At 39.8% G+C, this 12,200-nt stretch overlaps 1 protein-coding gene across 1 annotated transcript in view; it reads left to right on the top strand.

Annotated features, from left to right (window-relative positions):
• Positions 1-12,200, top strand: part of RRAGD (Ras related GTP binding D) — a 50,616-nt gene that overhangs the window by 36,434 nt on the left and 1,982 nt on the right. Inside the window, exons 3-6 of the mRNA XM_032155268.2 lie at positions 1,724-1,923; positions 2,735-2,849; positions 4,263-4,405; positions 9,447-9,595. Coding sequence (XP_032011159.1) covers positions 1,724-1,923; positions 2,735-2,849; positions 4,263-4,405; positions 9,447-9,595 — 607 coding nt within the window. The remainder of the gene's footprint in view (positions 1-1,723; positions 1,924-2,734; positions 2,850-4,262; positions 4,406-9,446; positions 9,596-12,200) is intronic.

The raw sequence follows: 12,200 nt of genomic DNA, 5'->3' as shown, positions 1-12,200 counted from the left end.
GGAGGCATAAGTGGCGGGGCAGAGGGGGAAGGCATTTAGATTCTGTCCTACAGATCTCTTTCCTTTTTTTTTTTTGCCATAAAAACAAGACCTGTTCACACCCTTCAAATTGGCAATAAGAGATCTGACACCACCAATTGTTGGTGAGGGTCTGAAGCATCAGATGCTGTTTACACACTTCCAGGTACAGTCAAGGCACTCCTACCTATGACTTGACAAGTCACCCTTCAGAGTAAGCCACATGTATATGAGACTGTACATATATCATTGTAATCACATATACATGGAAATATTTAATGTCCATCAGCAGGCAAATATAAATTATAGAGCATCCATAAAAGGAAGTTTTATAGAGCCATTAAAAGGAACTAATGCACTGTAGTTACATACTACACATAACATTCAACATAGGTGAATCTCACTGACATAGTGTTGAATGAAAAAGGCAAACTATAATATACATACAACTGAATATTTCTTTCCATTTTTAAACAATGTAAATGAATTCTATGTGATGTTTGGGGATATATATGTCTGTATTAATGTATACATGAGTGAGAATAAATACTAAACTTGGGATAGTGGTCGTCTCTAGAGGATGAGGGGGTAGAGGGATAGTATGGGTTGGGAGGATGAGGAGAAACACAAAGGGCTTTTGTGTAGATGTTTTATTTCTTAAACAGAGATGAATACACAGGTGTTCATTATATAGGCATGTGAAGAAGAAAAAAGTTAGTATTGTTTGGGGCAATTCTTCTAGACCAGGGGCCTTTTTCTGTAAAGGGCCAGATGGCAAACATCTTAAGCTTTGGAGACTGTACTGTCTCTGAGGAGTTTCTCTAGAGGAAACTTACTCAACATTGTGGCACAAAAGCAGCCTTAGACAATATGAAAGCAAATGAGCATGTTCCAATACCACTTACTTTTAAGAAACAGGCACAGGGCCTGCAGACTGTGGTCTGCTGACTTCTGCACTGAACCAGTGGTTCTTAACATTGCTCCTCAGCTCCTTCCCCACCTGCCCAGTGGCCTGTATCATGCCTCCGTCTCTAATTGTTCATCACAGTTCACAAGAGACTGGAAAAGTTAGGAGGAACAGTATTCTGGGGAAGGTCTTATGTGGAGTCGGGTCCGTTTCTCTTCCTGAAACCGCAACACTGATCTTTTTTTTTTTTCTTTTTGTGACCGAGTCTCACTTTGTCGTCCAGGCTGGAGTGCAATGGTGTGATCTCAGCTCACTGCAATCTCTGCCTCCTGGGTTCAAGCGATTCTCGTGCCTCAGCCTCCTGAGTAGCTGGGACTAGAGGCGCATGCCACCACGCCCGGCTAATTTTTTTGTATTTTTAGTAGAGAAGGGGTTTCACCGTGTTAGCCAGGATGGTCTCAATCTCCTGACCTCATGATCCGCCTGCCTGGGCCTCCCAAAGTTCTGGGATTACAGGCATGAGCCACCACGCCCTGCCAACTCTGATCTTTATGACTGTCATCAGCCTCAGTCATAACTGCCTAAATCAGCTGCATTTTTTTAGCCTTTCTTTTTCCTCTCTTTGTTAACAGAACTTAAGTTTTCACACTGGAATTCTAAGAAGCCAGCTTGTTGAGGGGAACCTTTCCAACATATTTCGGGGGGTTGCAGCCACATGGTTTCCAGGTGAAGAGTGTGTGTGTGGGAGGCGCAGGAAGCAAAGCGGCCTTCTCTCACAGGTGTTGCCTTTGGTCCTAGGACGATTACATGGAAGCCCTGGCCAGGCTCCACCTCACGGTGACCAGGGCCTACAAAGTGAATACCGACATCAACTTCGAGGTGTTTATTCATAAAGTGGATGGTCTGTCAGATGACCACAAAATTGAAACCCAAAGAGATATTCACCAGAGGGCAAACGATGACCTTGCGGATGCTGGATTAGAAAAAATTCACCTCAGGTGAGAACAGAAACCCCTTAAGGATCCCAATAAAGGATGGAAGAAAGCAAGTTTGGGGTTCGGAGTCACCATAATTGGCTTGGCATGGGCAACAATTTGCCTTCTTTTTACCCTATTTCGTGCTGTAGATGGATAGGATTGGGGAAAATAAGCCAAATCTGCATGTGCTAATGCTAATCTTTAGTGAAAGCGATGTTTTTTTGTTTTTTAACAAATGGTCAAAGCTAAGGTTCTCCCCTCACATGAGAAACACATTATAGAAAACCCATGAATATAATTTTAATAGTTAGTTGATGCTAAAGTTTACAGTTCTTGATAAAGGTGTTATCTATAATTATAAGTAAGGGAGTAGTCTGAAAACAATCCAAATAGGAATCCTCACAAAGGAAAACAATGTTTCCGCCATTTTTGGTGAGGTAGTACATGCATTTTGTAAATTGGGAAATGGAAAAAAAAATAGTTGCTTCAATATCAAGAATATAAGTTACTAATGGGACAACCTCAGAGGCTTGTGTAAAGATGATCTGGCGTGGATTGTCTTGCAGAATGTCAGGAAGCTGGGATGGACACAGATTGCTGCGGTTGTAAGCTTGCCAGTCGGCAGATGAGAATAGGCACAGCTCAGGCTTTTTGGGAGGTGGGGAGGAATGGCTTGTTTTTTACCGAGGTCACTGTAAATTCTGAAGGGGGCTGGACTGTATGTGTTAGGACTATAGATACAGAAGGCAGATTACCGGTGTTTTGACATAGCCTAAGCGGCCTGTTCCTCATTCAAAGGGAAAACATGATGAAATACCGTTTCCTCTTTCAGCTTTTATCTGACAAGCATATATGATCATTCGATATTTGAAGCTTTTAGCAAAGTGGTTCAGAAACTGATTCCACAACTCCCAACTCTGGAGAATTTGCTGAACATCTTTATCTCAGTAAGTAAATAATATTCCTGTTTGAGTCACTTGTAGAATTTGAAAATAACATTGCAAGAGTGAAAAAGATCTGATTTCCGATTGCTTCTATAGCATTTCGAGGTCATTTAAGTATTACTTTTAAAGATTACTCCTACGTGTTCTTTTAGCTCCTTTAAAATTTAACTCCCAGGCCAGCTTGATGGCTCACGCCCCGGTTTGGGAGGTTGAGGCGTTACGATGGCTTGAGGCCAGGAGGTTGGGACCAGTTTAGGTAACATAGTGAGATCCTGTCTATACAAAAAAAAATGTAAAAACTAGCCAGGTGTGGTAGCACATGCCTGTAGTCCCAGCTACCTGGGAGGCTGTGGTGGAAGGAGTACTTGAGCCCAGGAGTTTGAGGCCGAAGTGAGCCACGACTGCGCCACTGCACTCCAGCCTGGGCATCAGAGCGAGAACTTGTCTCTAAAAATAAAAATAAAAATAAAATTTAACTACTCAGATGCATTCCTGCACTTCACTGGTATAACTGGAGTGTTTATTCAAGTTGTAGGCAATCATTCAATATTAATAGAGCCCCACCAGAGGCAGGGAACATAAAACTTGGCTTTATTGATAAGACGCAGACTGTTGAATAGCTTTTTGTAAGTTTAACATGCTGTGAATGATGTGCTGAATGAACCCTACACACCACCAGCTCCAGGTAGGCTCTGCTGAGTTGAACTGAGGCAGACCTATTGGTTGTACTCAACGTTTACTCTGTCACTACACAATTTTGAGTGTGTTTGTTTAGTGTTTCTAAGCTTATTTGAAAATTTACAGTCAGTAAAAGTATTTTTACTTGGCCTTTTCCTAATTGCAGGTATGTATCTCTACGAGTTAGGAAATATTGCTCAATTTGGTTACCTAAAATAATTTGTGGTCATTCAAATTCTTTTTTTTTTGAGACGGAGTTTTGCTCTTGTTGCCCAGGCTGGAGTGCAATGGAGCCATCTTGGCTCACCGCAACCTCCGCCTCCCGGGTTCAAGCAATTCTCCCTCCTCAGCCTCCCAAGTAGCTGGGATTACAGGCATGCACCACCACGCCCGGCTAATTTTGTATCTTTAGTAGAGACAGGTTTCTCCCTGTTGGTCAGGCTGGTTTCAAACTCTTGACCTCAGGTGATCTGCCTGCCTTGGCCTCCTAAAGTGCTGGGATTACAAGCATGAGCCACCATGCCTGGCCTCTACTTTTTATTTCTTATGCAAGTCCAGTATAAAGAAGTTTATGACAGTGAAGTTTAAATTGTAATAAAATGATACAATTTAAATTTTTAGTAACTTGAGTTTTGCTCATTTGTATTTTACATTGAGAATGGCATTCAATTTTGTGTAGTCATGACATGGTCGGAAGTTGACTGTTGCTTTAAGGCAACTTTTTTTTTTTAATTTCAGAATTCTGGAATTGAAAAGGCATTTCTATTTGATGTGGTCAGTAAAATTTATATTGCAACTGATAGTACTCCAGTGGATATGCAAACCTACGAGCTCTGCTGCGATATGATAGATGTGGTTATTGACATCTCTTGTATTTATGGGTAAGTACAACATTCTTAAAGGCCACAATCAAGCCCTCTTTCCTTCATAACCTTTCAGGCATTTTGCATTTACATTTACTTACTTAACTTTAACATTTTTGTCTTAAATGACTGAAATCTATAAATAAATATACCATTTAGCATGCAATAGTAACAGTTATTGAGCAAATGCCAGGCATTATGCTAATCTCATTGCATGCTTCGTATTATTTTAATTTTTTAGCAATAGGGTGTCCCTGTGTTGTCCAGGATAGATCACTCCTGGGCTCAAATGATCCTCCCACCTCAGCCTCTCGAGTAGCTGGGATTATAGGCATGAGCCACTGTGCCCAGGTTATCATTTAATTCTCAACTATTCGATGTGGCAGGAATTACATTTGACCCTTGAACAACACAGGGGTTGGAGTACCAACCCTTAGAACAGTCAAAAAGCCACATATATTTCCCCCCCGACAAACTTAACTATTAATACTAATAGTCTACTGTTGACTGGAAGCCTTACCAATAACATGAATCATTGATTAACACACATTTTGTATTATGTACTGTATTCTTAACAATAAAGTGAGCTACAGAGAAGAAAATTATAAAAAAGAATAGATTTACTATTTATTAAATGGAAGTGGGTCATCATAAAGGTCTTCACCCTCATTGTCTTCACATTGAGTAGGCTGAGGAGGAGGAAGAGAAGGGGTTGATTTTGCTGTCTTAGGAGTGGCAGAAGCAGAAGAAAATCCATGTGTAAGTGGACCTAGGCAGTTCAAATCTGTGTTGTTTAAGGTCAACTGTAGTGTATTCACTTCACAGATGAAAAAACTGAGGTACAGAGTGGTTACATTTCTTACCCTTGCTCACACTGTCAGTAAGGATTGGAACTAGAATTTGAACTCAGATCTGATTCCTGATCCTCTGCTGAAAAAAATCTGTTAACATACCATTCTTAGAAAACAGAGCTTTCTATACACTTAATATAAAATAAACAAGGAGTGGGGGAAACTGATTATGTTACCCGACGTAGAAACAATTCTACATAATTATAAATGTGCTGAACAGGTGGTGTACAGACTGACTAGGTGTGAACTAGTTGTTTATCTTATTAAGATGTTAAGGTGTTGCTATCTGTATTGTATCTGACATCCTCATCTAACTGATGAGGTAAAGCTTTTGCTCATCTTCCTCTTTACTCACTGCCTGTGACCTGCCTTACACAGCTTGACACTCTGCCTCCTTTGTCAGCTTTTGTGAGAGTCTAGTCTCCATTTCTCTCTTCCATTGCTTAAAAATCCTTTGCCCACTCAGCTCGGATTCTCTCTGTTAACTGTTAGACACACACACACACACACACACACACACGGAAAGTGATACAAGATTGTATTGAGGATGAAATATCATTAGGCTCATAACGTGCCTTTACCTGGTAGACTCTGGATAAATGTAGCTGCCATAATTTATTATTACTGTTATAATTAAACGCTGACATCTGGCTTTAGAAATAGACCTTATTGCCCAAGATTACTGCCCTGAGGCATTCTATTATTTTTAAACTGTTTAAATGGATGACCTTGAAATAGTCATGGAAGATGAATGCACCCTGATTACAGTGCAGATTGCCATGGTAATCAAGTACAATGAACAACACAATTAATCTGGCACATGCTTAACAATGTGCATGATCATTATTGTGCCATATGGTCATTAGATGTAAGTGGTAAGTTGTTCATGTAAATGATGTTAATCAGAGTTACTTTCACCCAGCTAAAACAAACATGGGGAGGGAGGGGTTAGGAGGAGGCGGCCTGGCTTTGCTGTCAGATTGGTTTTTCTGTGGTGGAGTACAGTGTTCTGAGAACCCACAGGATTCAGTAAGAACCAGTCTGGGTCACAGATGGTTTGTGGGCTCTGGGGTTTCCTCAGATCGTTTGCTGGAGCAGCAACAAGCCAGTCCTGTTAACCAGCAGGAGGCAGGGTTGTGTGCAGAGCCTGGGGCCCTCTTAGGCAATGAGGAAGCAGGTGGCCTTGTAACTGGAGGCCTTGCTGCCCCTCCCCAGCTGCCCAGTGGAGACTAGCAGGCCCTAGAATCAGGTGACCTGGTGCCTCAGGAATCTCTCAGCTGAGGCTGTGCCCCAGCTGGCAGCTCTGTGCTCGCACATGCACACACACATGCACACACTTTAAAATATGTTCTATCTTCATGTGTTTTCATTGCTTATAGATGAAAAACTTGAGTAGTAAAACGGTTTTTGCAGTTGCAAACCTCATCAATTTCTACTTGTAATTTTTGGTGGAGTCTTTGTTTTTCTAATTTGTTTAATGTTTACCTTTTTCTGATTGTGAAAGTAATACATGATCATTGCAGAAAATACATAAAAGTCTAAAGAATAAAATTAAAATAGCCCATAATCTCACCACCTAGAGACAGTCAGTGTTTACATTTTATATAGTTTGTTCTTATTTCCATGTGTAATTTTTAGGATAATGAGATCACATTTGTATGTAAAATTTTATATCCTGCTTTTTTCATTTAACATTACCACCTGAGAATTTTCCTGTATTATTAAATGCTGTTAATAAACACAGTGTTTAATATCTATATAGTATTGTATTTACTTGGAAATTTTAAATGCCATTTTCTTCATTGGGTAAAACATGTTAAGTGTTTCAGTTTCTTGTTCTCAGAACATTACTTGTAAGCAAGAGAGATTGGGCCTTAAAATATAGTAGTTAAAACAGTGCAATGGAAGTTAATGAATTCTGTTAAAGCATCTTTAACATTTGAAGTCCAACACTTAAAAGGTTTTTCTTTAATGTTTTGGTAGGTTATAATGAGTTGAATCCTTTAAAAAACAAAACAAAACAAAACAAAACGACTTCCACAATTTACTTTTTTTTTTTTTTTTGAGATGGAGTTTCGCTCTTGTTGCCCAGGCTGGAGTGCAATGACATGATCTTGGCTCACTGCAACCTTCGCCTCCCGGGTTCAAGTGATTCTCCTCCCTCAGCCTCCCGAGTAGCTGGGATTACAGGCATGCACTACCACACCCAGCTAATTTTGTATTTTTAGTAGAGACGGAGTTTCTCCATGTTGGTCAGGCTGTTCTCGAACTCCTGACCTCAGGTGATCCACCTTGGCCTCCCAAAGTGCTGGGATTACAGGCATGAGCCACTGTGCCCAGCCTCACAATTTACTTTTAAGTGGCCATGTATATGGCAGCTTAAAATACTCTCAAAATTAAAAACCCACATTTCCTAAAAATACTCTGTGCAATTCAGGCTTTTCATTAAATCTGGCTTGATACTCTACCCCGTTGTGTATTTACAGGATTAAAGCATTAACTTTGAAATTAGCCATATCTAGGCTTGAGGTCCTGGCTTTACCCCTGTCATCAGCTTTGACCAAGTTATCTTATTTTCCCCTAGCCTCAGTTTCCTTAGAAACTTAGAGGATTCTTATAGCAGACAGAGGATAATGCATTTTAAGAACTAAGAATGGTTCATATCACATAGTAAGCTTTAATAAATGCTAGTTCTCAGTGAATGTGATAAGGTTTAACACAATTCCAATTAAGTCAAATTTCTGGTCAGTTATTCATAAATTTGGGGAGTAAAAATAAATCAGAAAATTTATGTACAGTTTTAGGTAAGGGGGAAAAGGTTTAGGGAAGTGTCCTTTGCCTGTGAGGAAAGGATTCATAACTCTTCTATTACACAGGTATCTTCAGAGGGTCCAGTTTCAGTCATTAAAGCCATGATAATAAGTGTGTATTTTATGTTCTCAGCATTATGCTTAGTGCCACATATGCATTATTTCATTTAATCTTCATTAGAAAACTTTGAAATAATTACTGTTAGTGTACATATGAGGAAATTGAGGCTCAGAGAAGTTATTCGACTTGTCCAAGCTCACATAGCTAGCAAGTAAAAGAACTGAGATTCAAACCCAAGTCATTTGTGTCTACACACCACACCTTTTCTTAAATAGAGCTATATATCTTTTTTTTTTTTTTTTTTGAGACGGAGTCCTGCTCTGTCACCCAGGCTGGAGTACAGTGGCGCAATCTCGGCTCACGGCAACATCTGCCTCCTGGGTTCAAGGGACTCTTCTGCCTCAGCCTCCCGAGTAGCTGGGACTACAGGTGTGCGCCACCACGTGGTGCCTGGCTAATTTTTGTTTTTTTAGTAGAGATGGGGTTTCACCCATATTGGCCAGGCTGGTCTTGAACTCATGACCTCATGATCTACCTGCCTCCCAAGCACTAGGATTACAGGCGTGAGCCACTGCGCCTGGCCAAATAGACCTATATATCTTATTTAACTCTTTATTTTGAAAAAAAAGGTTCAAACCTACAGAAAATATACAAGGGTAGTAAAATGAACTCCTGTATAACTCTTCACTGGGATTCATCAGTTTTTACCAGTTTGCCATATTTGCTACATCTCTCTTTTTCTAATGCATATTGTGTATCTATTTCTTTTCGGTCAACCATTTGAGAGTAAGTTGAACCAGTTCACAGTTCAGCAAATTTAGCATGGCTACATTATTATCTAATATATAGACTATATTCAAATTTTACCAGTGGTCCCAATTCTATCTTTTATAGCAGTTTTTCCCAATTCAGGATCCAGTCTAGCACTTCGCTTTCAGGTCTCTTTAGACTCCTTGAATTTGGAACATATCTTCAGCCTTTCTTAGTCTTTCATCAGACCATGCTTTTGACAGCCTGGCTATTCTAGGTGAGAAAACAAGAAGCCCTTGGCCACGGAGGTGGGGAGAGCTAACCTCATCCTTCAACTGGCTTCTTCAGGTGCTTGGAGAGTGGCCCAGCTGCTGCAGACAGCCACTCGTTGTCAGTAGGAAATGACTGTTGAGGACTGTGTATGTTTCTGTGCCTGTGTGTTTCTGAGATCTTTTGCTGAAATGCACTGCAAGTGTGAACAACGTACGATTATCACTTTTTGTGGCTTAAAGCTGGTCTCTGTCACTGGCTTACAGTTTCTAGTTCTTTCTCAATGGTCACATGTTTTGGTTTCTGTCCCCATTTAGTCTCAAAGAAGATGGAGCAGGAACCCCCTATGACAAGGAATCCACAGCCATCATAAAGCTTAATAATACAACCGTGCTTTATTTAAAAGAGGTGACAAAGTTCCTGGCTCTCGTTTGCTTTGTCAGAGAGGAAAGCTTTGAAAGAAAAGGTAACTTTTTGGTGTGATTTAAAAGAAGCATTAAAAGAAGCATCAGACTGCTGCTGCATGTATAGTTTGTTGAATGTGGGTGGACAACAGCATGAACCTCGAAACTTCCAGATGCCAGTCACAGGCCCCCTTGGCTTGGAGTCCAGAGCTGGGCGGGCTCCTGCCCACAGTGTCAGCTTCTGGGCCAGTGAACTGGCCTGCCCTCTAGTGGTGCATCTGCGATTGCAGCGAGGTGGAAGTGGAACCCCATGATCCTCCCAGGGGCCTTGGCATGTCCGCTGCAGGGAAGCTAGCTGGGGCATTGTTGCCAGGCTGTGAATGAAGTCTCTTACCAGGGAGCAGACTCCCAGCCTATATTGAGGGTGGAGGTCTCCACTTTGGTCCACACCTCTAGAAGGTCTTAGGTAACCGTGTGATCTTTTGTTCTTCCCATGTAAAGGAGGGGACAACAGGTGGTTTGACTTCTGTTCAGCCTCAAAATACTTCTTAAATCTTCAGAACACAGGGATGGCATCATGATTCCGAAAAGGGAAGACCATGAATATAATTAACTCCACCAAATTTTCTTTTAGGATCAAATTCAGTTTTATTTTGAAACAAAAGCAATTAAACTAATTTCCCCCTTCTGTAATATCTAAACAAAAGTTACTAACAGAAGTCCCTAGCTTACTGATATGGCTAGGGACTTTTGTTAGTAACAGTGTATGGTTTACTAATTTGTTGGGTAAAAAAAAAAAAATCTCCAACAAATAGTTACATATCCTGAATATGTAATAGTAACATATCCTGAAATAGCCTTTTTCTTCTGTATTATAAGCCATATAAGCCTATTAAATTAAAAATGCTTTGAATATTTAGGAAAGTATGTAGAATAAAACCACGTATTTCACCATCTAGAACTAAACCCATGTTAAATTTCTGGGATTTTCTTTCTCCCTTTCTCTCTCTCTTTTTTTTGAGACAGGATCTCACTCTGTTACTTAGGCTGGAGTGCAGTGGCACAGTCATGGCTTTCTGCAGCTTCGACCACCGGGACCCAAGTGATCCTCCCACCTCATCCTCCCATGTAGCTAGGACCACAGACACATGTCAACAACTTGGAATTTTTTTTTTTTTTTTTTTGGTAGAGATTGGGGTCTCACCATATTTCCTAGGCTGGTCTCAAACTCCTTGGCTCAAGTGATCCTCCCACCTCGACATCCCAAAGTGCTGGGATTAAAGGAGTGAGCCACCACGTCCGGCTCTCCTCTCTCATTTCCTCTCCCTCCTACCCTTGCTCCTTTTCTCCCTGCCTTCATTCCTTTTTTTTCCTTTCTTCCAACAAAACTGGGGCCATATTGTCTAATATAGTTGTATATTCTAATATAGTTTTATATTTAATATAAATATTAAAATATTTATATTTTATATTATATATATTTCACTTACGTATATCATTAAATTTTCCGAATTCATTGGCCATGAAAACTTAATTTACATTGTTTATTTTTATCAGAAAAGTAATAGATTCTTTTAGAAAATTTAGAAATAGTATTTAGCAAAAAAACAATAATTGTTGATGTTTCTCATTCAGATAACTACTCTTAACATTTTCTGTATACTTTTCCAGTCCTTTCTTGCATATGCATTTTCTAAAAGAACTATGATAGATTGTATGATGAATTCTACTTTATAACCTTCACTTAAATTATTACAGGCATGTTTCCAATTCACCGTCTTTTTTTAACCACATCATTTTAATGATTGTATTAGATTCTTCTATTTTCAGACATCTATATTGTTTCTAGATTTTGATGTTATAAATAATACCATTATGACCTCATTTGCACTAAATATTTATGTGCATCTTTGGTTGTTTCCTAAGGAAAAATTTAAAGTGGAATTACTTAGATCAAAAGGGTAGGCCCATTTTGGGGGCTTCTAATGCATATTACCAAAATGTTCTTCAGAAAGATTTTCCAGTTTTATGCTGCGAAGAGAATATGAATACTTATTTTGCTGTGTTCTTATCAATATTGGGTATTAGTATTTTTAAAAGTTGACAACTGAAAACTGGTATATTATGTGAATTTACATTTTCTTGCTGCTTAGTGATGTCCTGTATTTTTCCTGTGTGTACCATGACTGACCAAATTGCCTCTTGTGTCCTTTGGCCTCAAAACTTTAAATTAAATGGTGTTCATCTTTTACTCCTTATTTTCATCTTGCTAGAAACAAGAACAGATTATATAATAGATCATGGAATTTTAAAGATAGACAGGAATACGCCTTGTTTCACCCCCTCATTTCACAGATGATTTTACTCAGGCCTAGAAAATATAAATGACTTTCTCTCAACATCACACCACCACTTTATGGCAGTCAGGGCTAAAGGTTGCTGGCCTCAGGTGATCCTCCCTGCTCAGCCTCCCAAAGTGCTGTGCTGTGCCTGGCCTCCTGGTGGGCCTGGTGCCTGGGTGTTTTTATTGTGCAGCTAGGGTTGAGAACTCCTGAAGCAGAGAAGGATGTGGGGCCTTATGAACTGTAAGTGGGGTGAAGAGAGTGTTTATTTTGTTTATGTCTCTGTTCATGTATTTTCAAAAACTTTTCATGAGGATTGAAATAG

Source organism: Hylobates moloch, unplaced genomic scaffold (genome assembly GCF_009828535.3).
Source record: "Hylobates moloch isolate HMO894 unplaced genomic scaffold, HMol_V3 SCAFFOLD_2, whole genome shotgun sequence".
NCBI classification, from domain to species: Eukaryota; Metazoa; Chordata; class Mammalia; order Primates; family Hylobatidae; genus Hylobates; species Hylobates moloch.
This window is presented reverse-complemented; position numbering and strand designations above follow the sequence as displayed.